The 25128-nt window shown below is 39.9% G+C and overlaps 1 protein-coding gene across 1 annotated transcript in view; it reads left to right on the forward strand.

Annotated features, from left to right (window-relative positions):
* The window catches only part of LOC136883317 (mitogen-activated protein kinase kinase kinase 11), a 554016-nt gene extending 536919 nt beyond the window's left edge, over positions 1-17097 (forward strand). The window contains exon 10 of the mRNA XM_067155556.2: positions 8311-17097. Coding sequence (XP_067011657.1) covers positions 8311-9330 — 1020 coding nt within the window. The 3' untranslated portion in view covers positions 9331-17097. The remainder of the gene's footprint in view (positions 1-8310) is intronic.
* The last annotated feature ends 8031 nt before the right edge of the window (positions 17098-25128 follow it).

The raw sequence follows: 25128 nt of genomic DNA on the forward strand, positions 1-25128 counted from the left end.
CAGCATTTCTATAGAAAAACTGGATAATCCTGGCACGAGGACATGGATGAATATAAAAGGAAAAATAAATAATACCGAATTTATTATAAAATATGACGATATTAGTAGGCCTATTGTAAATAAATCGCACCGAGCACGATAGCTACAGTCGCTTAAGTGCGGCCAGTATCCAGTAATCGGGAGATAGTGGGTTCGAGCCCCACTGTCGGCAGCCCTGAATATGGTTTTCCGTGGTTTCCCATTTTCACACCAGGCAAATGCCAGGGCTGTACCTTAATTAAGGCCACGGCCGCTTCCTTCCAATTCCTAGGCCCTTCCCATCCCATCGTCGCTGTAAGACATATCTGTGCCGGTGCGACATAAAGCAAATAGCAAAAAAAGGAATCGCCTGGCTGAGTTGTAATAATGATATTGTTTTTACGTCCCACTAACTACTTTTACGGTTTTCGGAGACGCCGAGATGTCGGAATGTTTTCCCACAGGAGTTCTTTACGCGCCAATAAAACTAGTAACACGGGGCTGACATATTTGAGCACCGGACTGAGCCAGGATTTAACCTACCAACTTGGGCTCAGAAAGCCAACGCCTTAACTGTCTGAGTTACTCATCCCCGGCCGGGCAGCACCAGCATATCCATAAATATCCTCCAGGGATATATGGCTTTGCAAAATGCAGTGAAAGCACGTCTGATAGAAGAGAAGAAAGAAGACATTGTTAGTGAAGTTTTAGGAGGTTCGATAGAAGACCACAGTAAATTTGCACCAAGTGTTCGCAAGCATTATGGTTTCAGACGTCTAATGTGGTCAGTGAAAGGGGCTGCTTTGTTTACAAAAATATACTTTCTGACTGCCGCACAACTCTGAACTTGATAATGTTGAAACCATGCGTAGTTTTTACTTTGGAGACAAGTCATTCAAAATGTAAAAACGTACAGAACCAAACCAAACCCTACGGCACTTAATGCCCTGAAAGGGCCTTGGCCTGCTCAGTGACCACTGCTCAGCCTGAAGGCCTGCAGATTACGAGGGGTCGTGTGGTCAGCACGACGCATCCTCTCGGCCGTTATTCTGGGCTTTCGAGACCGGGGCCGCCATCTCACCGTCAGATAGCTCCTCAATTCTAATCTGGTAGGCTGAGTGGACCTCGAACCAGCCCTCAGGTCGAGAGAAAAATAACATTTTGTATATTTGGTTGTTCTAAGGTTTAATAACAATTTCATCTATTACAAGTGTTCACTTTGAAACCCCTAATCACAAAATTAGGTTTACCCCATACCATAAGGAATATTTCACAAGAAACATCGATCAGTATGACAATTTATTTCACGAAATACCTACCGAAATAGTGTTAGTTTTAACACCGAAATCAACAGTTTTATTTCACCAAAAAATAAGGCCCTTAGTAATGGGGTTGCGGCCCGTGTGTTTATGTTGTGGTCTGTATGTCTTAAACTATGAATGATAGGCATCCAAGAATTGCTGATTTTATATCCTTCTAAATTTATGTTGTTCGGATGTTTCTTGATTTCGAGAGTAATTCAGGTGAACTCATAATAGATCCCAGGGAATCACTGGAGAGGTGGAGGGAATATTTTGAACATCTTCTCAATGTAAAAGGAAATCATCATGGTGGTGTTGCAAACAGCCAAGCTTATGGGGAGGAGGAAAATGATGTTGGTGAAATTATGCTTGAGGAAGTGGAAAGGATGGTAAATAAACTCCATTGTCATAAGGCAGCAGGAATAGATGAAGTTAGACTTGAAATGGTGAAGTATATTGGGAAGGCAGAGATAAAATGGCTTCATAGAGTAGTAAAATTAGCGTGGAGTGTTGGTAAGGTACCTTCAGATTGGGCAAAGGCAGTAATTGCACCTATCTATAAGCCTATAAGCAAGGGAACAGGAAGGGTTGCAACAACTATCGAGATATCTCATTGATTAGTATACCAGGCAAAGTATTTACTGGCATCTTGGAAGGGAGGGTGCGATCAATCGTTGAGAGGAAGTTGGATGAAAATCAGTGTGGTTTCAGACGACAGAGAGGCTGTCGGGATCAGATTTTCAGTATGCGCCAGGTAATTGAAAAATGTTACGAGAGGAATAGGCAGTTGTGTTTATGTTTCGTAGATCTAGAGAAAGCATATGGCAGGGTACCGAGGGAAAAGATGTTCACTATACTGGGGGACTATGGAATTAAATGTAGATTATTAAAATCAATCAAAAGCATTTATGTTGACAATTGGGCTTCAGTGAGAATTGATGCTAGAATGAGTTCTTGGTTCAGGGTACCTACAGGGGTTTGACAAGGCTGTAATCTTTCACTTTTGCTGTTCGTAGTTTACATGGATCATCTGCTGAAAGGTATAAAATGGCAGGGAGGGATTCAGTTAGGTGGAAATGTAGTAAGCAGTTTGGCCTATGCTGACGACTTGGTCTTAATGGCAGACTGTGCCGAAAGCCTGCAGTCTAATATCTTGGAACTTGAAAGTAGGTGCAATGTGTATGGTATGAAAATTAGCCTCTTGAAGACTAAACTGATGTCAGTAGGTAAGAAATTCAACAGAATTGAATGTCAGATTGGTGATACAAAGCTAGAACAGGTCGGTAATTTCGAGTATTTATTTTGTGTGTTATCACAGGATGGTAATATAGTAAGTGAGATGGAATCAAGGTGTCGTAAAGCTAATGCAGTGAGCTCGCAGCTGCGATCAACAGTATTCTGTAAGAAGGAAGTCAACTCCCAGACGAAACTATCTTTACATCGGTCTGTTTTCAGACCAACTTTACTTTATGGGAGAGAAAGTTGGGTGGACTCAGGATATCTTATTCATAAGTTAGAAGTAACAGACATGAAAATAGCAAGAATGATTGCTGGTGCAAACAGGTGGGAACAATGGCAGGAGGGTACTTGGAATGAGGAGATAAAGGCTAATTTAGGAATGAACTCGATGGATGAAGCTGTACGCATAAACCAGCTTCGGTGGTGGGCTCATGTGAGGTGAATGGAGGAGGATAGATTACCTAGGAGAATAATGAACTCTGCTATGGAGGGTAAGAGAAGTAGAGGGAGACCAAGACGATGATGGTTAGGCTCGGTTTCTAACGATTTGAAGATAAGACGTATAGAACTAAATGAGGCCACAACACTAGTTGCAAATCGAGGATTGTGGCGACGTTTAGTAAATTCACAGAGGCTTGCAGACTGAACGCTGGAAGGCATAACAGTCTATAATGATAATGAATGTATGTGTGTTTGTATGTTGAATGGTGGAACAGCCCTCAAACCCTATTATACTATTGCATGAGGTGTGCTTCACAAGTGGCGAGTTCTTTGTTTGGACGAGTGGACCTATGTTTCTAAGAATGTCATGTGCTAAAGGCAATAGATACACGATATAGGAATTTGTGCGACTTCATTACCGTTTTGTGGTGAATAATGGTCACAGTCCTACACTCCTTTTTACCTTTTTAATGAGCTTTCTCTGTTTTAATTATTTGAGGCTACTTGAAAACCTGATGTAAAAGCAGACAAAAAGGTTTATGTTCTTTTACTAATGAAATACTGAGGATGTAAGTCATGTTGGTGTGTAATGATGCAGCATGTGAAGATGAGTTATCATAATTTTGGTCAATGAGTATTTCAAACAAGGAAAATTATGTACTTTGTAATTTGTTTGGTTTTTAGGAAATCACTTTGTAAATGAAAACAGTTATTCTTCAGAAAGGAATATTTATAATTTTTGTAACGGTCCAATTTTTTGTCGGGGGTGGTGGCGGGTGTGTCTGTAGCCTAGTACGTTAGTTGGGGAGAGTACATCAATAAATCTCTCTCAGAAGAAAAAAAGGTGCGTAATAAATAGGAAAAAATCAACTTTAATTTTTTAATTTTTAACTTGTTTTAAAGTTGACACATTTTTGGTTTCTTTAGGAATCTGGTAGACATTTTGGGATATGGTGAGCGATCATAGTTTCCTAACTCCCTGAGCAATACTGCTACATGCAAGAACAGCGTATAAAATAAAATTTTAAATAAATCTCTGTTATGAGCTAAGTGATGAATAAAATTCAGTTTGATTCCAAATGTATTACTGTTAACTTGGAACATTTATAAACTTTATGCTTCTGTTTCTTAAAATAATGTAAATCTACTGATACTGTTATTGCATCCAACTCCTCAATTTTTCAACTTCCTGACGAGGAATTTAACCCATGTCCTTCCAGGTGAACCGAGCATGCCTTTATACCTCGGGTAGGCAACCATAATTATAACCTTCATTTATTGTGTTAATCTTCCATATTTGTGTATTGTACATTTTAAAGAAAATAAATCTTAAGGTTTTTTTTTTTTTTGCACTGTTATTGGTTTTTGTATTTAATGGGCACAAGATCATGATTCGTTTACTCGGAGTTCAAAACCCCTCCCAAACTGCCAAGCCAGGGATTTTCTGTGTTGACAACCTTATTTTGAAATGAAAAATGACCAAGATAAGAAATGTCTGCTGTAAATTAACGTCAAAGCAGTAAATACACTCGCCGGCAAAGAAAAAAAGTGAAACACTACGTATTTCAGACAAAATTTAATCTTAGGTCATTCGAAACATGGTAAAAATCAAATATTATGACATTACAACAATATCTATGTATCATAAGTTATTTGAGAAGTTTCAACGCAATAATTGATAAAGATTATTGATCGTGATAATCACAAGTCCACCAACATGAATTTGGAAATGGCAAAAACTGGAGCTCTGCACAGTTTCGTCTGCAGTCCTTTTGTCCACATGTTTTCAACACATTTCCATTGCCTCGGTAATGGGGATTACCACCTCTAGCCACAGTGATTCAATGAGGACAGAATCTCGAATGTTCTCTTGTCTTGTGAGCTCCTATTCTGCCTGGAGCACAGCCTGAAGTTGAGCCATTGTGTCAGGGGAATGACTCCTAGCACATCTCCCAAGCATATCCCAGACGTGCTCTGTCGGGTTCAGATCGATACTACGAGCAGGCCACTCCGTGTGCTCAATTTTTACTTCATCCGGGTACTCTCGTACACAAACGGCAACGTGTGGTCGAGAATTGTCAAGCATCAGGATAAAGTTCTCGCCGATGACAGGTGCAAAATGCACCACGTAATCCATTAAAAGCTCCCTGATATATCGGTGGGCTCTCAGGCTTTTATTCTCGACGAACACAAGCTCCGTGGTAATCCCAGCCCAGACCATCACGGAGCCTTCGTGGAACGGTACCCTTACAGAGAAAGTACAGGGGAATAACGTTCCTCGGACCTTCTCCGTGCTCTCCCTTCCGTCCGGCGCCCTCGGACAGAATCTGGATTCGTCTGTGAACAGCACCAAGCTCTATGAGCGGTGGCTTCATACAACCTCCTTTCACTGATGTTCTGGCCTCCACAGCTGGCATCGACGTCTGCTACATAGAGTATACTGCGTCCATCCTCTACGGCCCATTACAACGAGACAGCAGTATTGGTGTTACGATCAGTAATGTTTATCAATTCTCAAATGGGCTAATCAACTTACAATATATTGCCATATTGTTCTAATGTCATAGCATTTAATTTATACAAGGTTTCAAATGGACCTACCTTAAATTTTGTCTGAAATACGTAGTGTTTCACTTTTTTTTTTGCCAGTGAGTGTACTTTCTTCTTCTTCTCCTCCTTCTCCTTCTTCTTCTTCTTCTTCTCCTCCTCCTTCTTCTTTTATGACCACATAGGATCACTTTAGTCAGTCCATCATTCAGGTTTCTTTGAAGGGATTGTTCGGGCTTTGCGGTCCTCCCAGTACTTCTTCAGACGTTCTGATCTTCGTGCCCTTTCCTCGGTTGAAAATATGCGTGTTGTTGGTTTGTTTCGTATAAGAATAAAGCAGAGGTTTGCATTCTTGAGTTTTGTATTCAGTTTTATCTTATTTATGGTGTCTTCTGTTGTAAGGCCTATTTCCTTCAAATCCTCTCTTACTTCTCTTTTCCATTTACATCCTCCTGTGGTATTTTTTGTATTGTGCTAGTGTTTCGCATCCTCGTGATATGTCCAAAGAATCCCAGTCTCCTCTTACACATAGTATCTGTATGCAACTTTGTTAGGTATTATCTGCCACTGTCCATCTTTCTGGTATTTTTTGTTGATCCAGATTCTTCCAATCCTCCTTTCAATTTTCTGAAGTCTGTCAGTCTTTGACTGTTTATTCAAATGAAAAAAGTGTTTCTGCTGCATATGTAGCTTCTGGTTTTATAACTGTGTTGTAGAGTTTTATTTTTGCATTTATTGATAGACATTTATTTTTGTAGATATCCCATGTTAACTTTTGTGCTTTAGCTAATCTATTTGTTTTTGTTTGGGTTGAGATTTCTTCATTTAGGTTATGTGTTATTATTGCTCCAAGATATTTAAATTGAGTTACTATTTTGATTTTATTACCATTTATGGTAACTTCTTTTAGTTGTGTTGGTTTTTGGGTCATAATTTCTGTTTTTTCAAATGATATTTTGAGCCCAATTTTATTTGCAATGTTTTGAAGTTCTGATATCTGGGTTTTTGCTTCTTTTATGTCCGCTGCTCTTAGTGCTAAATCGTCAGCGAAACCCAGGCAATTTGTTTTCATTTTTCGGCCAATCTTTATTTTGGGGGGACATTTTCTAAACCTTTCCCTCATTACCATTTCTAGAGCACAATTAAATAATAACGGTGAGAGCCCATCTCCCTGCCGTAGTCCAGTTTTAATTTCAAACGTCTCTGACGTTTCACCCCTAAACTTCACTTTTGATTTGGTGTTAGCGAGAGTCAATTTTATTATGTTTATTAATCTGCGGTGTACTCCAAGGTATCTTAAAATTTTGAACAGAGATTCTCTATGGATGCAATCATAAGCTTTCTTGAAATCTACAAATGTTATCACCATATCTCTGTTTCTTCTCCTGTTATAGTCCATTATCAACTTAAGACTCATGATCTGATCAGGACAGCTCCTCCAGGGTCTGAAACCTCCTTGATATTCTCCTAGTTCTTTCTCAAGTTGTAAACTTATCCTATTAAGGATGATTATTGAAAATATTTTGTATGTTATGTCTAAGAGTGAGATTCCCCTGTAGTGTTGGGGTCGGTTTTGTCTCCTTTTTTATGCAGTGGGTGAATGAGGGCTGTTGTCCAGTGTTCTGGCAGTTCTTCTTTAATCCAGATACAGACAAGTTGTTGATGGAGGGCATCTTTTGTTGATCTTCCTGCATATTTCCAGATTTCTGCAAAGGTCTGATCTTCTCCTGGCGCTCTGTAGTTTTTTAATTTATTCAGTGCTTGGTAGACTTCCTTTATTGTGGGGGGATTGATGTTCTCTAGTGGTGTTTTTATTGGGGGTATACTTTATGGCACCAATTTATTTTTAAACTATACTATACAAGTGGACTTGGAGTAATTTTACTTGAAGGTGATAAAATTAATGGAGGGGAATATTCGAAATACATACACTTACTAACATCTACCAATTTTATTTTAAACTGCATTCTTCCAAGTTTCTGGTGAATCTGCAGCAATGAATATTTCTAAAACACTCACACAAGGTGCCATGTATTGTAACTTCTCAGGAGCTAACACTCGGCCTGTCACACTCTGTTATGTACAAGCAATCCGCAATCCGAAGAAAGTGGAGAGGAACCATATTTGTCCCTACCCGGCTACAGCTGGATAAAGGGAAAGGATGATGATGATGATGAATCCGCAAATGAGGTGGAATAGTTATTGACAAAATTTTAGTACTTTAAAATAGTATGGAGCTAAGTGACTTTAATATGGTTGTTTAAATCTTGTTAGCCAACCAGACAGTAATTTGAAAAAGTAAATTGGGCCTATTTGGTGCATACCTCGTGCTCGAACCTGCCTTTATTTAGTTCTGCGCAAGAAGACATTTTCATTGTTTTCCACTTTGGATGAGTCGGAGCTGCTCCGAATGTCATTTCACCCATGTTATAAGTAAAAGACAGAAACCAACGAATAGTGGTCGAGGCCAAGTGTTGTGAGTACAATCATGTGCAAAAGTTTTAGTTCTAGAAACATTTTTACATGTTTTTAGACCACCAAAGTTAATCCACCTGCAGATATCGAGTCTAATGTACATAGATTCCAATTTGTAATTCGACAAGGACATTTTATTAATGTGAAACTTAATGTAGAGAAAGGTATAAGATTATGTTAAGTTCAATTTTTATGGATTTGGTGCATTTGAAAACAAGCTTCTAATTGTGTGTTAACATTGTGGCAGAGGGTTTGTGTGGGGAAATTAAAGTATTGTGGTTTGTTGCAGATGACATATCCTCCACCACCTCCTGCCCCATCAGGAGGGATGTTGGAGCGGCCGTACGAGGGTGGAGTGATGCTGCTGGATCGACCGCCAGTGCATTACGTCAGCCAGTACTCCCCTCGACCCGAGTTGTACCGGGCAGAGTCGTCTCCGTATCCTTACAGTTCTGCCTACCACGCACACGAGTACAACTACGCAGATCGAATGTATCCAGAGTTTGTATCGGACACGAGTTACCATCTCGCTTATGACAATCCCAGCAGTAGTATTAGCAGTTTGACGAATAGTGCATCAAACAATACACGAACTCCGTCACGGTTGTGCAGCACTTTTGGACACCGGAGGACTCCATCAAATGTATCAAATGCGTCTTCATCTACTACTAACAACAGCAGCTCGAACATCAATCCGAGCTTTCGGCTTGAGGATGAGTCGGAATATGTTTCTGGAGCAACACATTCCCAGTATAATACTCCAACGCACCACTATTACCGGAGGGGCATTGTAGATTATGAGTACGCCCCTCCACCATACTTTTCTCGTCAGAACTCGCACGAGTCCAGTAGCGACAGACCGGGAACTCTAGAAGTTAGTGGCTCGACAAGACTTCGTTCCAGTCTCAAAAGGTATAATTATACTCCAACGTCGACCGGCAGCGGCAGTAGCCGATCTACAGGCGGCGGCGTGTCGCCCAAAATCCCCACGACAGGCACCGGAGGTTCGTCTTCGTCCGGTGGAGCAGGGACGCCAACGAATCCCACGCCGCCGGACTCGCTCACCAGCGAAGACAGCAGCTACGTGTCGGCCAAGGAAGGTTCGTATTCTTCCATCTCGCGGGTTCGTTTTTCTCCGGTCACGAGCGCCACCCGCGATACATTGTTGGACATTCCCGTGCACGGTCAGACTCAAGATGTGACGATTCCGCTGCAGGCCGTGACGAGGAGGTTACGACGTCTGAGCGGAGAGGGCTCTAGGTCACGCAAGCCCTCCGTCGGTGAACTAGAAAGGGAGTTTTTGTCGTAGCACTGAGCGACAGGCGTAGCTAGGTTACAGTTCTGAACTCTCTATCGGGTTGTGAAGTGGTTGGAGACGGGAAATATGAGATTTGACTGAGGGAGGTTCGATAGGAAATAGGGAGCCAGGCACACCCAGGAGTGGTACTACTTCTTAAGTTGTGAGCCCCTGGAAGATTGCATATTGATAGAGAAATAACAGTTCATTCAGGGTTGGTCGCTGTAAAGTCTGGGGGTTGTAAATGATTTGACCGGGGTCAACATGGAGTGTTTACTGTTCTCCTGATACTTTTCAGGGAATAAGAATGAAGACGACCTGACCGACAGCTACATCAGGGAGAAGCCAGAGAAATACATTAAGGAGGGGGGGATTAAACTCCCAAATCAAGAAAGAAGTATGGAAGCTGGGGACCAAATACAATCTGTGATGACACGGCTCAGCATCGGGCTGTGAGATATTTTGTGTAATTTGCTGTATGCAAAGGTCATTAAAACTAGAGGATCTGGTGGGTGATGGAGATGTACATCAAGCTCTACCTCTGTAAAAAGAATTAATTTCCTAGTCTGATAGTGGTGAACATCTACTCCACTGAATTACGCACCACAAATCCCAGATAATCTGTGGCAGTCCATGTCAGATGAGTTCTTCGCATAGCACTGCATAATGAGCAAACTTGTCTTTTATGAACAAGAAATCTCTTTACGTTGCACCGACACAGATAGGTCTTATTTCGACGATGGAATAAGAGTGGGAAGGAAGTGGCCTTAGCCTTAATTAAGGTATAGCCCAGCATTTGCCTTGTGTGAAAATGGGAAACCATGGAAAACCATCTTCAGGACTGCCAGCAGTGAGGTTCAAACCCAGTATCTCCGGGATGCAAGCTCACAGCTCCGTGCCCCTAACCGCACAGCCAACTCCCCCAGTACACTTGCTTTTTAAGCTCCAGTATACTAAAACCTCAATTGCCAAAATAAATGTATTGAACTTGAGCAATAGTCAAAGTCTACCACAACCAGAAGGAGGAACCTCTATTTTGTGGAAGTGGGCATTACCGATTGAAAATTTAAAGAAGTATGGAAAGGTAGCTACCATCATCGCAAGAACTGTGTAACCTGGCTCCACAACAGTGCATGTGCTAAGGCTTGCCATCCTCCTCCACGTTTATACAAAGTCCCTCCTAATTTTTAATTGATTTGCATGCTCAACTTATGTTTGATGTGAGCCTGTGGCTACCTCACTGTAGTATGTTGGATTTTTGCCCTCTTCTTATGGAGGCACAATATCACAACGAAACTAGTAAACTGTCTTAGTACATGTAACTCAGTGACTCCCATTCAAAGTTCAGAACTGTAACCATCGATATTGTGTTGTGATGCTGAAATCATTCCAGACTTATGGCTACTGGTATAAATTATAATAATCCTCAAGTATTATATTGTGTGAAGAGTGGAGATGTTCACTTCAAGGCATTCCAAAATTGTATCTCATTTTACACCATTTGTTAACACATAGGAAGACTCGGCGTAGACGGCCCACTACTCTCAACACTCTTGTTGCTCAAATTTTTTAGAAGTGCATTTAAAAAACAGATGTGGTGGACACCAACCCATGCTAGTCTCTTATGTTTAAAACATTTTAGTTTCTGTGATAAAAGCATGGAAATGTTGGGCTGTTGCAATAATGGTGGGAAGATCCTCCCGTCTGTTGCGTTCTGGTGTTCTGTCCTATATAGGGACACTTTACAGGAAGGTATTCAGACTACATTGAAAATGGTGCTTTTTACAAAGAAAGTTGTGCTTGTGCATTAGACGGTACTTTCGAAAGAATTCTCCTATCCAATGGTTTATTTTGATCTACATTTAACTTTTCCTTGCATATTTTTATCTGCTACTTAGAACTAAATCTTGCAATATTCCAATTAAGCCCAAATATTGTGAAACCTTTGTGAGGAAATATTGAATCTTAAACATTAATGTCCCTGGCACTGGTCAGTCTTGGGTCGATATTATTTAAAAAAACATTCCTTTAAAGTACTGTATAGTGCTACTGTCTATGAAATGCTTCAAGTTCCTTATAGTAGCTACTAGGCTCCACTACGACAAGTGAACAAGTGCCATAAAGATCCTACAACAGTCTTACTAGACCTTTGTTCCTTCTGTTCTGGAAACTCTGCAACTTGTGCTATAAATAAATGCAAATTCTATTTTCACATCTTTAAAATTCATAATCTTACCTCTACAGTTACCCAGTAAGGGAGAAATCAGTTGAAGTGCATGAAAATTGGAAATGGACACTAAGACCTTTTATAAACGGGGATGCAAATTGCTCCTCACATGGAGTGACAGAGAAGAGACGTTAACTCCTGTGTTACCTCTGGTTTCTTCTTCCTCTTCCTTTTTTTATTTTGTGATGAAGACATATTATTATACTGATTACGATTACATAGAATGGAAGAAAGGTAGGGGAACATAAACTGCATACACTGGTAGATTAGCAAGGAATTTTAGAGATTGGAGTGTTTGTTTAGTTCTTGCTCATCCATTGTTAAAAGCACGTGGAATAGTGTGAAGAAGGAGACATAGAGGAGCAACTCTCGCTCATAGTGCACAGTGTAACCTGCTTCCACATTAGGATGCTCGGTGAGGGGCCGATGTCCTAGATGTTAGGCCCCTTTAAATAAGAAGCATCATCAACAGGATGCCTGGACTCTGTTCTTTAATGCTTCACAGTTTCTGAGGCAGCCCTGCACATAGATACGATTTTCACTCCAATGGATAATTTATTACATATTTTACACAACCTTTGTAGTTGTCAATGCACTTCGCCTCCAAATGGGGAAGGCAGAAATAAACACATTTCCAGCAAAATGCGAGATACTAAGGGCTGATTGCAGAAACTGTTAGTATTGACTAGGAGGATTAAAATAGTTTTGTACAACCATCAATACAGATTCAACAATGAGATTCATAGTCTCTACTGCAGAAACGGGATTTAGATGATGTCTACGATTAAAGAATGCCTAAGTATGGCTGCCACATTGCAGAGACGTTATTTATCACTGTCTAAAACCGATGTTCAACCGGCCATGTTTAAACACTGTTTAACCTCAAATGAGAGGAGTGAATCACAATCAGACGATATGCACCTGTATCATCGTGCTGAGATGATTTCGGGAAGAAAGTTATAAACTTCATTATTGATCCGTATTGAAAATTGTTATAGTATGGTTCAAAATAATGGAGGTATTTATTAAACCACCTGTTCAATACTTTACATCCACTTTTAAGTGGTTACATAAATATAACAATACTTAATATTTTTGGAACATGTTTTGCCCCTAATTTAGGGCATCTTCAGCCTGAAGTACAACCTTAAAAAGTTACACATATTATTAAAAGGGAAGCTAAAAGATTAGCCTTGTATCCTAATTACTAAAAATTGCTAAACTTAATGTGAATAATACATTAAAGAAACATGTTATTGGAGCATTGTCTATAGTAATTCTAAAATTAATGAGTCCGAGAATAAAACTTCTTATAAAATTATGTGGTTCTAATAAAATTGGCTGTTATAGTACGCTTACTCCGCCCCTTTGTCAATCTCGGCACAGTTAGCTCCACCCATCCTCTCCTCCCTTCCCTTTCGAGTTCGCTACCGCCTCTACAGCACAGATACAATACGAGAAACAGAGCCAACAGAATGGTGGTTACTAACGCAGTGGAAGATAATGTAGAACAGCTTACAAAAAAACATGTTAAGTCCTCATCTATTCTGATCAAAGTCAAAGGATTCTCTCCGTGTGTTTATCCTTTTTAACATGTTCTTTCCTTCTCTTACAGAGAACATTATTCCAGAATACTACCGGTATCTCTTGGGAAAGGTTCCCTACGATACTACCTGTACAAAGGGACTACATTTTATACGATAATCAACTGACGTTTCTGTTTCCTCATTATTTATATCTTCATGTTTACGACATTAACCGCCTTTATTTTGTTGGCAATATACGCAATATCACATTAGGTGAAATAGCAGCCTATTTTTATTTGAACAGAACCACGTAATTCTATAAGCAGTTTTAGTCTCGGAGTCATTAATTTTAGAATTACCATAGACAATGCTCCAATAACGTGTATACTATTCACAGTAAGTGTACCTTAGGCTACAAGGCTAATCTTTTAGCTTCTCTTATGTGTAACAAAAGCAACAAAATGAGGAAACTCACAGACAATAGGAAGGATAAGAAGTACTGGTCTGACAGGAGACTGAAAAATTCTTTCTATAAAGTTGGCTAGAGTGGTCCAATGAAGGGCATAAAATGTAAATAATAATATGTGTAACTTTTTAAGGTTGTATTTTAGGCTGAAGATGCCCTAAAATTAGGGGCAAAACATGTCCCCAAAATATTAAGTTAATATACATATGAGGAGCATCGTTTCAAATGCGCTCGAGGTCACAATATGTTTTAAAACAGTTTCCTGCCAATTAGGATATGCTCTTTAATGCTGTGGGTCATTTCGTATTCTTTCCCATAGGAATTCAGTGCTGAAAAACATGATTTGGAACAAATCGTATTATGTGCACCACGGCGAACGGTTCACGATAATGTTTCCCAGCCTGCATTTATCCCTCTCTTTTGTTGCTTGTTCTCGCTATTTTTATATCGTACTTGAGAGTGTTGTATTGCTTGCATGCCCGTTCACTTTCGATTCCCATGGAGGGCTACTTACCCGCAGGTGAGTGTTTCCGCGGACCTGAAAGTGAAAAAGTGGTTCTTCCAGAATATTTTCCGTACACAGTTTAACATTGGGTTTGGGACACAATCCACGGAAGTTCGTAGTTACTGCGCTCGAATGCTGTTTCAGATTAAATCTGAAAAAGGTAGTTTACTAGCTGACTTAGGAACGGATAAAATTCGCTCACAGGCTTTTCACAAACTTATGAGGGAACGACCTGCTGACACAATGTTCTTCTGCTTTGATTTGCAACAGGTACAACCACTTCCTAAATTATCGATTGGCGAAGCGTTCCATTTCCGTCAAATATCATTTTACGCACTGTGTGTTAGCGATGTCATTATTCAGAATCCAAAATTTTATGTATGGAATGAGATTCAGGCTGGAAGAGGGCAAAACAGGGTGTCATCAGCTGTTACTTCGTTTTTAGGATCGATCACCTGTATCAGGCTGTTCGCAGACGGATGTGGAGGCCAAAACAAGAACGCATATTATCCATGCTCTAGTTTATGGCTACAAACCAAAACACCCGCTAACATTTCCATGATTGTTGTCATCTTTCCTGTCAGAGGACATTCCTTTTTACCCGCAGACAAGGTTTTTGGTGTTGTAGAAAAGTTTCTTCGTAAGTGTTCTGACATCGTTACTCCTGAGGAATACCCAGAGATCTATCAGTCTGTGGGGACTGTAAAACACCGAGGAAAAGAATGATTATAAGGGACTACAAGATCCTCACCAAGCATTTTAAGAAATTGGACGAGATTAAAGAAATGAAGATGGTGATTCTGAAGAAAAGCGAGAAAATTGGTCAGTACCACGTCACAGTAAAGATGGAACTGACGTACAGATTTGGTGACCCCTCAAAGCGATTCGTAAACCTTCTGAAACGAGGCATAAGGCTGGGCCAAGTACATGAACCACCCATAATCGATAAACCGAGAGCATTGCGTGACGCTAAAAAACTGGATGTCGAGAACCTGCTGAAAACCAGATTTGGAGACAACTGGAAGGAGTTCGATAGTTTACACTTTTATGTTTCAGCACTAAACATTGGTTCAACGTCAGATACTGGCAGGCCGACTCATGATGACGACTGTGACCGTTTGCATGAGGAAGAAGGATTACTTGCAAGACGATAAAAATCCATATAGCATTAACAATGTGTTAATAATAAGCTTAATTTATTGTACATGATGTGCTGCTGCTAACAATAAAGTCAATAAAAATCTTTGGGTCAAATGAACGTTTCAAATCGTATATTATGAATAAAAGGTTGTATCAAAACGTATTTTGTTCAGTGAATTGGTTCAAAATGTATTAAGTGAAATTTTACAATTAGTATGACGCCTTCATATATTGGGAAATTATTTGAATCATGACTGATTGGGGAACATAACCCCAATATCTAGATTTTGCCGTTTAGAATTTTGACATGTCTTATTTGGTTAGGAAGTAAAACATTTTTTTAACTTCCTGTAAAATTATAATCTGTGCACTTAATACGATTTGAAACGATGCTCCTCATATGTAAGCACTTAAAAGTGGACGTACAATATTGAACAGGTGGTTTAATAAATACCTTCATTGCTTTTGAACTATAACAAAGGTTAGTCCGATGGCCTCTCTATAGGTACCTGCGAAATCACAGAAATGTACGGGGAGGTGGAGCTTAAAAAAAGTTTTGCTTTTCAAGAGACTTGTTTCTTGAGACTGACAAAAGGACAGTCCCGTAACTGTCAACTTGAATACAGTTCTTGGCAACTGATATATTTTATTATACATGGGGTAATTTATGTGGAATTATAGGTCACTTTGACTTCGTACATGTCAGAATGACTTGTCCCAGTCGCCAGAGGGACATACATCAATGGGGAGAGATTCAGTGATATTTACTGCCAAGTAAACACACATAATAGTGAAAACTAAAAAGTAGGTTGTATGTAGTTTTTATATTTATAATTGTCACGCTAATTCAGATAAGTTTTTGACAACTATGAGACAGGAAAAGGCAAGTGGTGGTGATGGGAGTGATTATTGTTTAAAAAGGAGGACTGGGGAAGAAGAGACATGGCCATACTAACAGCCCTACTATTTGCCTGGTGTAAAAATAGGGGAAACTACAAAAAAAAAAATCAATCTTCAGGACTGCCAATGATACGTTTCGAACCTACGATCTCCAGAATGCAAGCTACATCTATATGGCCCGTACAACACATTCGATTCCACATTACTATTGTTTCATCATCACTTTGTTGAAGCTGTTTACAAGTAGATTACAGTCACCGTAACAACACTATAATCAAAGCTACACTTCCCTGTACCGTGGCATGTCGCTTTAGTATCGATAACATTATGAGATTAATATCCGTTGAAAGCGATACTCTTATCTGTGGGCAAGTCATGCTTGTGCTTAGCCATATTTGAGTAATGTGTAGGAAGACAAACAGCTGACCGGGGTTCGGCGCGTTCATTGGTTGCGGTAAGCAAAGAGTTTCATGATAGATACTTCTACCTCCATTTTCAAACCATTACTGAATCTTTTAAACAATATTTAGTTAAACAACGGCTGAACATTGTTTCTGCAGTGGAAGATCATGCTCAGTTTAGATGTTGTTTAGGTAGACATTGTCAAAGGCTTTAAAGTAGTCATCTTTTCTGCAATTGGCCCTAAAAATTTATTATGGTAAGGCGTTTTTGACCACGTATAGCTCTAAATGTGGCGTATTTTATAACCTGTTAAAACAGTGAATGTAACAATTTCTAATACTGAGTATTTTAGTGGTGATGTTTATAAAACTTGGCTGACCATATCCAGCAATAATAAAACTGGTTTGCTCCTGTTTACTAGAAGTGTAGAAACACAATACAAAGTGTCGCACACGTGGAGGCTGGTAGCCACTATCCAAGGAGCACCAGAACGCAGAGTTTCACAGTATTTCTTTGTACGTTGTAGCTTCGCTATTTGAGCAACTCTTTTTGTTTTGTGTGTGTTGACTATATCGAAATTTCGGAGAAATTAAAATTTTGTTTGAACCTCGTATGTTGTGGTTTTCTTACCCTGTACTATCAGAACTGTCTGTCTCGTTGATTGATTACAAGACAGATGGTTCTGCGACTTTTGCTCCTTGTTTCAGGGAGAAGTGAAAGTACAAGTTTAGCGCCGTACGTTCTTAGACAAGGCTGTAATCTTTGACTTAGTGGTCATATCACAACTTACATTAAATGTGAAAATAACAAAAGAGTTTTACATAAATGAAAGCATTCCAGTAAACTTGCAGCCTGGTAATCTGTATAAGCAAAGTTTGGAATATGGCAAATGCGATCTTAGCTATAGTTTGTTCAAAAAATCTCATCAGGAGGAGAACTTTGTAGGGAAGCTGTTAGGGTTAATTTTAAAGGAAAATTGCTCAAGACAAAATTTAATTAGAATAATATTTCCAATCTTTTTTGTTATATGCCTGTTTTTACTTTGATACAGTGAAAAAAAGGGAAATATGAATGGTGGTCCTGTAAAAGAGCCAGATACTAACTACAATGGAAACCTTACGGCATTGTACATCTGGCCGTGCTTGCCAAGGTGCTATTGATTTGTCATAAAGAAAACATTTTAGCCCTTCTTTTAGTGCTAAATGTGTGCGTTATTTGTACATCTACCAAAGCATTCATCAACATGTGTAAAACATGGCAGTATAGAGGATAATGTTGTAGGATATCACATCTTGGTCAACTACTAAAGAGGTATCTGTATGCTAAGTTTCAGTATCATATTTGTTGTTACAGAAGGCAGTTGAACCTCTCTTCTGCAGACACCGTCCGTTCAGCGGAGAAATGTGCGCTAAAACAAGGTTTTTCGTCAAGAGAATATAAGATAAGTGACATTGAAACAGAATTGTGTTTTCCTGTTTGGATATTTTACAGTTTTTACTATTATCGGTGAAGAAGAGAAATGATCATTTTCTCGAAACATTCACGATGACGAATGATGAAATGAATTAAATTACAGTAGTAATTACCACATACTGATAGTGTAAATCAATTTGTATTGACAGGCTATTAGCCATGTTGTCTCACAGGTTGTTAAATCATTAGTTGTCAATGTGGATCTTAACAGAAACCTAAAATGATCATCATCATCATTATTTCTTCGCTCCAGCAAGCCGTGTGCCGTTGTGTACGAGCCTCCTCCAGTTTCTTCTATCCATCCACAGATGCTGCTCATATATGCGACACCAGTTCACATCTCTAATTCCAAGGTCCTTCATTATCTGTTTTTCCCAAACATCACGAGGTCTTCCTCTTGGTCTCTTCCCAGGAACATTGTGATCAAAGTATGTTCCAGGAGTCCTGTTAGGGTTCATTCTTTTCATGTGACCATACCATTGCCATCTCATCACTTCTAGAGTCTCCAGCAAGCTTCTTTCCAATCCAAGCTGTTGTCGGATATCAACATTCCTTATTTTATCCATTTTTGTAGACAAGAACGGAGGAACTTAATTTCTGTTGCCCGAAGACGACTCTTTGTTGGTCCAGTAAGTGTTGCTGCTTCTAGGCCATACATCAATATAGGTACTAGACATATTTTGTACAAGCTGATCTTGGAAACTAACGGAAACGTTTCATCCCAAAGTATTTGACGTACAGCGTGATAGAATTTGGAAGCTTTTGCTATTCTGTTGCTAATCTCTTGATGTATGGTATTGTCTGATGACAGAACACTACCTAAATACTGGAAGTTGTCTACAATATCCATCTCCTCATCTCTAATTCTTAGATGAACTGTTGGAGAGTTTCTGCTCATCACCAAGGTTGTAAAAGCTTCATGCCAGAGATCTAGTCTAGTTTGTAACTCCGCTTCTGTCTCGCCCCATACCATTACATCATCAGCAAAAACCAGGGCATTAGTTGTTGAATCCTTTCTTTTAACTGCTTTTTAAAACTTCACCCATTATGATTATGAAGAGAAGTGGTGAAAGACAACTTCCTTGCTGGACTCCACTCTTTGTTTCGAACCAACCTGACCTTCCATCCTAGACCTGGACACAACACTTGGTTTCATCATATAATCGTTGTACTCGTGTTATGTCATCGGGCACTTTCTTATGTCTCATACATTCCCATATATGCCTGCTTGGTACATGGTCATATGCTTTCTCGATGTCCAGAAAAACAGATATAAGTGTTTTACCTTTCTCCCAATACTTCTCATAGTGCATTTTGGTGGCAAAAATGGGGTCTATAGTTGATCTGATCCATGTTGTTCCTCCTCAAGTGTAGGTTCAACATACCGTATTTACGCGAATAATACCGATTGGTTGTGGCATCATATGCAACCATTAACCCAGCTCACGGGAAGGAGGGTCACCTTGAGTAATTCTTGCCTGGCGCATCCACGCTGCGGGGGTGGGCATCCTCCACATCAGCAGGCCGGTGTAAAAGGATGGCTAAGTTCAGGCAAGGACCCAGCACCACGGGGTATAACGTGTAACCCATGCCCAGGGTTACGGGCGAAGACCTTAACAGCATCTTTGGCAGAGAAGGAGATCTTCGGAATGGCAGAGATGGCGGATGAAGCAACCCATCCTCCCTGGCGATAATTAGAAGAGGACACCACTGCCTTGTGGAGAAGAGGGATCTTCAGAGGCTAAGGGAGTAAACCCCGAAAGAAAACCCTCACCTATGTTAAACCTAGCACGTCAACAGTTGAGTATGAATATACTGCTTTTAAACCTAAAACAAGCCTCGGATGGAAGATTAAATTAAATACTGGACATGACAGTTCTTCTCAAACCGTCCAAATTTATGATGGCCAAAAGCCTGCTGCTCATCAGAGATACCAGAAGACACAAAACCCTCCCAAGAAGGAGTGACTGAAAATTGGTACACTCAATATCCTCACTCTCACCAACAAATATGAAGAACTTGTAGATCTTATGGAGAGGCATAAGCTCAAGATATTGGGGTTGAGTGAGACAAAATGGAAAGGATATGGGAAGAAGTCCTTGACAAATGGATATGTGCTGTACTGGAGTGGGAACAATATGTTGTTGTTTGAGTCATCAGTCCATAGACTGATTTGATGCATCCCTCCATGCCACCCTATCCTGTGCTAACCTTTTCATTTCTACGTAACTATTGCATCCTACATCTGCTCTAATCTGCTTGTTATATTCATACCTTGGTCTAACCCTATCGTTCTTGCCACCTACACTTCCTTCAAAAACAAACTGAACAAGTCCTGGGTGTCTTAAGATGTGTCCTCTCATTCTATCTCTTCTTGTCAAATTTAGCCAAATCGATCTCCTCTCGCCAATTCGATTCAGTATCTCTTCATTTGTGATTCAATCTATCCATCTCACCTTCAGCATTCTTTTGTAACACCACATTTCAAAAGCTTCTATTCTCTTTCTTTCTGAGCTAGTTATCGTCCATGTTTCACTTCCATATAATGCCACGCTCCACACAAAAGTGTTCAAAAACATCTTTCTAATTCCTATATCAATGTTTGAAGTGGGCAAATTTCTTTTCTTAAGAAAGCTCTTCCTTGCTTGTGCTAGTCTGCATTTTATGTCCTTACTTCTGCCATCGTTAGTTATTTTGCTACCTAAGTAACAATATTCATTTACTTCCTTTAAGACTTCATTTCCTAATTTAATATTTCCTGCATCACCTGCCTTCATCCGACTGCACTCCATTACTTTTGTTTGGACTTATTTATTTTCATCTTGTACTCCTTATCCAAGACTTCGTCCATGCCATTCAGCAGCTTCTCAAGATCTTCTGAAGTCTCAGATAAAATAGCAATATCATCGGCAAATCTCAAGGTTTTGATTTCCTCTCCTTGGATTGTGATTCCGTTTCCAAATTCTTCTTTGATTTCCTTTACTGCCTGTTCTATGTAAACAATGAAAAGAAGAGGGGACAAACTGCAGCCTTGCCTCACTCCTTTCTGGATTTGCTGCTTCTTTTTCAAAGCCCTCGATTTTTATCAGTGCAGACTGATTCTTATACAGATTGTAGATCATTCTTCGTTCTCGGTATCTGATCCCAATCATCTTCGGAATCTTAAACAGCTTGGTCCAATCAACATCATCGAATGCTTTTTCTAGATCTATGAATGCCATGTACGTGGGCTTGTCCTTCTTGATTCGATCCTCTAAGATCAGACATAAAGTCAGGATTGCTTGAGCCGCACCCCCTCCCTTATCGACAACCTACCTCACCATAAAACACACGTCGGTAGATTCGGGGCGTGGACCGCGACTAGGAAAGGCCAAACACAGCCCTGAACTGGAAACGGTCTTCATTTCAAAAAAGTAGAACAGGAATGAGACTAAAGCTACTAGCAATAAAAACCCAACTAAATTTAAATGAGGGTTTATTGATATAATAAAATCAAAAGGAAACAAGAAATGAAGCCAGCAATTGAAAACAATAAAGAATACGTACGTATGCAGAGCTCATCCAATTGAAGTCATAACACTGATGCGTGAGCACAGCTTTTTCAAACACCAAGCTTAAATTATTCATAAGACGGGCCCAGCGTCTCAATTGCAATCTCGCTACATAATGTGGTAGTGTGAATACAATCCACACGGATCAACTCGGTCATTCTTTCCGGGAGATTAATAGAATTCATTACATACGCGTCTATTTAACTTCCACATCGTCACAACAATTATCACAAAGATCAAAGCTCCCACGCGACATGGAGAAGAAAAAGGGTCTAGAGAAGGTAAAATAAGATGCGAGAGATCGCAACATAGCACAGAGAAATATCTCTGGACCATAGAAAAAAATGTAAACCCAAAGAGAATCACAGGCAGCGCATAGCCTGAATAAGAAAAGAACATGGCGGCCTCGTGGGCAAGCAAAAGGCCGTGATAGAAACCAAGACAAAATAAATATCACCGTGCCGGCAACAAACATGAGGCACAGAAACAAGATTAATGAAGTGACCGATTCGTCATCCTTTCTCCCCTTTCACTCACCAGCACACACCCAAACATTCAGACATTGCCGGTATCGGCAAACAATCCAGTTAATAAGTTGAACACAATCTCATATAGTATGACTCTCATGGTCACAAACAAAGGTCTTACATACATCAGAGATAATGTGCACGGCGCAGGCAATTAGCAGTAGGATAATAGAGACCCTGTGGTCACACACAAACCCATCAGCTCACGCACTCCGTACGACACGAATGGATCTCCGCGTCGACATGCAGGGCATTCATTCATTGACGGCGAAATACTTCGCAATGTAGTGCACGTAAATAAAATCAATCAGAGACCCACCTAACATCATAACTCAATCACAATAAAGACAACTAGCACGCAGCTCATTCATGCAGTAGATCAGAAGGACTCATATCAATCGGCCATCATTAGAAGAGGCAAACGGTACAATTTAACCGATGTAAAAATATAAATACAAGGATTACCATATCTGTAATATCAATAATCAAAGTAACAAGAAGGATGGTAGTATGGGTCAAGTTTAAATCTATTGAAAACCCATTAATGGCATAAAACGCCACTCCAATCTGCGTGGGGTCCATGTTTATATTCCACACACATAACAATGCTAAGCATCGCTTCAAAGAGATAAAACTACTGTCTCGCCGAAAGAATGATCTTCCGTGCTCATGACCGAGGGAGCTAAACTCTCTCGGGTACAATCATGGAAACAGTTAAGTCAATTGAGGTGAGGCCGATACAAGGTCTTTGCAATATGGGAAACATCATCTTTATGAACATGCCATATTAGCATGGCTCATGCTTCACGTGTTCCTACATTTCTTCTGAAGCCAAATTGATCAATTCAACTTCATCTTGTCCAAAAATGGAGTTGGCTTCCACCTTCATAAAGATACAGACACACAGACAGATGTCAAATATGTGAATGATAGGATCATCCAGATGAGACTAAGTGTTGGTAATGCGCATCATACTCTCCTGCAAGTATATGCACCGCAGACAGGATTACCACAGAAGAGAAAGAGCAATTCCTTATCGAACTTGAGGAACAAATAACAGAGGAGAGCACATCATTATGAGTGATCTGAATGTCCAAGTTGGTAAAGAAAGACTAGACTGTGAAAACATCGTTGGCCCCCATAGCTATGGTAACAGAAACTCTGAAGGAGAGAACCTGATTGATTTCTGTGTGCGAAACAACTTAACCATACAGAACACATGGTATGAGAAGAGGGACAGCCATAAGCTGGGATGGAAAGCTCAAGACTATGACCGACTTCATCATCGCTGATAGAAAAGCGGGTTGGTATGTTACAGATATTAAAGCCATACCCAGCGAGTGCCCAGACAGCGACCATCGGCTACTAATCGCTGACCTAAAAGATGTCCATGTGCCCAAAATTAAACAAAAGAAAGTGCGAAAGATTAAGACATGGCTGTTGAAGGACACGGAGAGGAAAGGAAACTATGAAGCGAGGGTAACAGCCAAATTACCCAAAACCGAGAAAGGGGGAGTAGAAGAAGAATGGTCCTTATTCAAAGAAACCCTTGTAAAAGAAGCCATAGAAATTTGTGGAAAAACAAGTGGCACGCCAAAAAAGGAGGAAACGCCTCGGTGGAATGACCGAGTGAAGACAGCAGTAAAAGATAGAAATATATTAAAAAGAAAATTAGACCTCGAAAAACAAAAAAACAGATGATAGACGAAATAAATTAGAAATTGAACATCTAGCACAGGAATACCGGAAAAAGACACTGGCTGTAAAAAGACTGATCCAGGAAGAAAAGGAAAAGTGCTGGGATGACTTTACTATAAGGATAGAGGAAGACTGTCAAGAAAGTAGAAAACTACTGTACAAAATAGTAAACAATAAAAGAAATGAATATATAAACTGAGGCTGAGGAAGTTTTTCAATGTGATATCCATCTGTTTAAAAAAAAGGGTTTCCCTGGTGGGCGGTTGGGCTCACCCGTGTTGAGCTTTTGCTGGGGGAGGCTATGACGTATGCATATATATCACGCATTTCGAGTATGCATGGACTTTAAAATTATTTAAAGGTCGTTCGAAGTCGATGGAATTGTACACGATTCATAAGAAGCGGGTTCTTACTAGTAATACCGTTGACGAGCGCTCGGCGGTAATTGTCAGACTGAGTGTTCCATTTGAACTGCGTTCAACTAGCATCTGTGAGTGCGCCGTGAACTACTGGGTCGAACGGAGAATTATCGATTGAGCACGACAATGGATGTGGGGTTGTTTTTTGTTTTTCTAGTTATTGTTTGAGATCGTGAAGAAAAAGTATTGGAACCTAGTCGCAGATACTTGGTTTTTAATAGAAACCTAATCAATAAGAAGAGAAAGGGGGCGAGATGAGGCTGATTTTCGACCCCGCTAAAGATTGTGGCAACCGGCGACAAATTCTGGTTGGATTGGTGGTTTGTTTAACATGTTATATTTACTTCCGAGAAATTGTAAGTACCCTGCATGATGAAATCTGCATGAATACCCTTTCCTACTGAGGTATCTCCAGAATGCTCTAGATAGTTTGTTTGGACTGAAAGGTTAGAAGATTCGAATTGGGAGTATGTTTTGAACTATGGTTATCAAGAGGAATTCCTTTGATCACGTGGTAGCTCCTACTCTGGCGTTAATAATATGTAATTTTTCTTAAAATCGGGAATCAGATTTCTTATGTGTTTGTAAATTTTCATTTCAAAACTTCTTGTAACACTTAGTTAAGCGTTATTCGGAGGATCACAGATGAAAATCGGTAAGTTGAGTTGTTTGGTTGATGTCTATCTGATAATGTTTGGAAGCCATGTTTTAATCGTGACAAGTGATTCGTTTCTATGGGAACTGTTGTAAACAAACATGGACTCCCTGTGTTGATAAAAACAGCTGGTGGCTGCCGATTGTATCTTTGATCCGGTGTGAGGACTCGTATTGCACTCCGATTTTCTATCCTAAAATTGAAATGCGTCTTCCTTTCCCATGTTTTAATTTATTGATGATTTTGTTCTATTTCGCCTAAAACTTGGTAACATTAATTTACCCTTCGGTTATTTCACTGAATTCATATCAGAAGTGTCGA

Source organism: Anabrus simplex, chromosome 11 (genome assembly GCF_040414725.1).
Source record: "Anabrus simplex isolate iqAnaSimp1 chromosome 11, ASM4041472v1, whole genome shotgun sequence".
In the NCBI taxonomy this organism is placed as follows: Eukaryota; Metazoa; Arthropoda; class Insecta; order Orthoptera; family Tettigoniidae; genus Anabrus; species Anabrus simplex.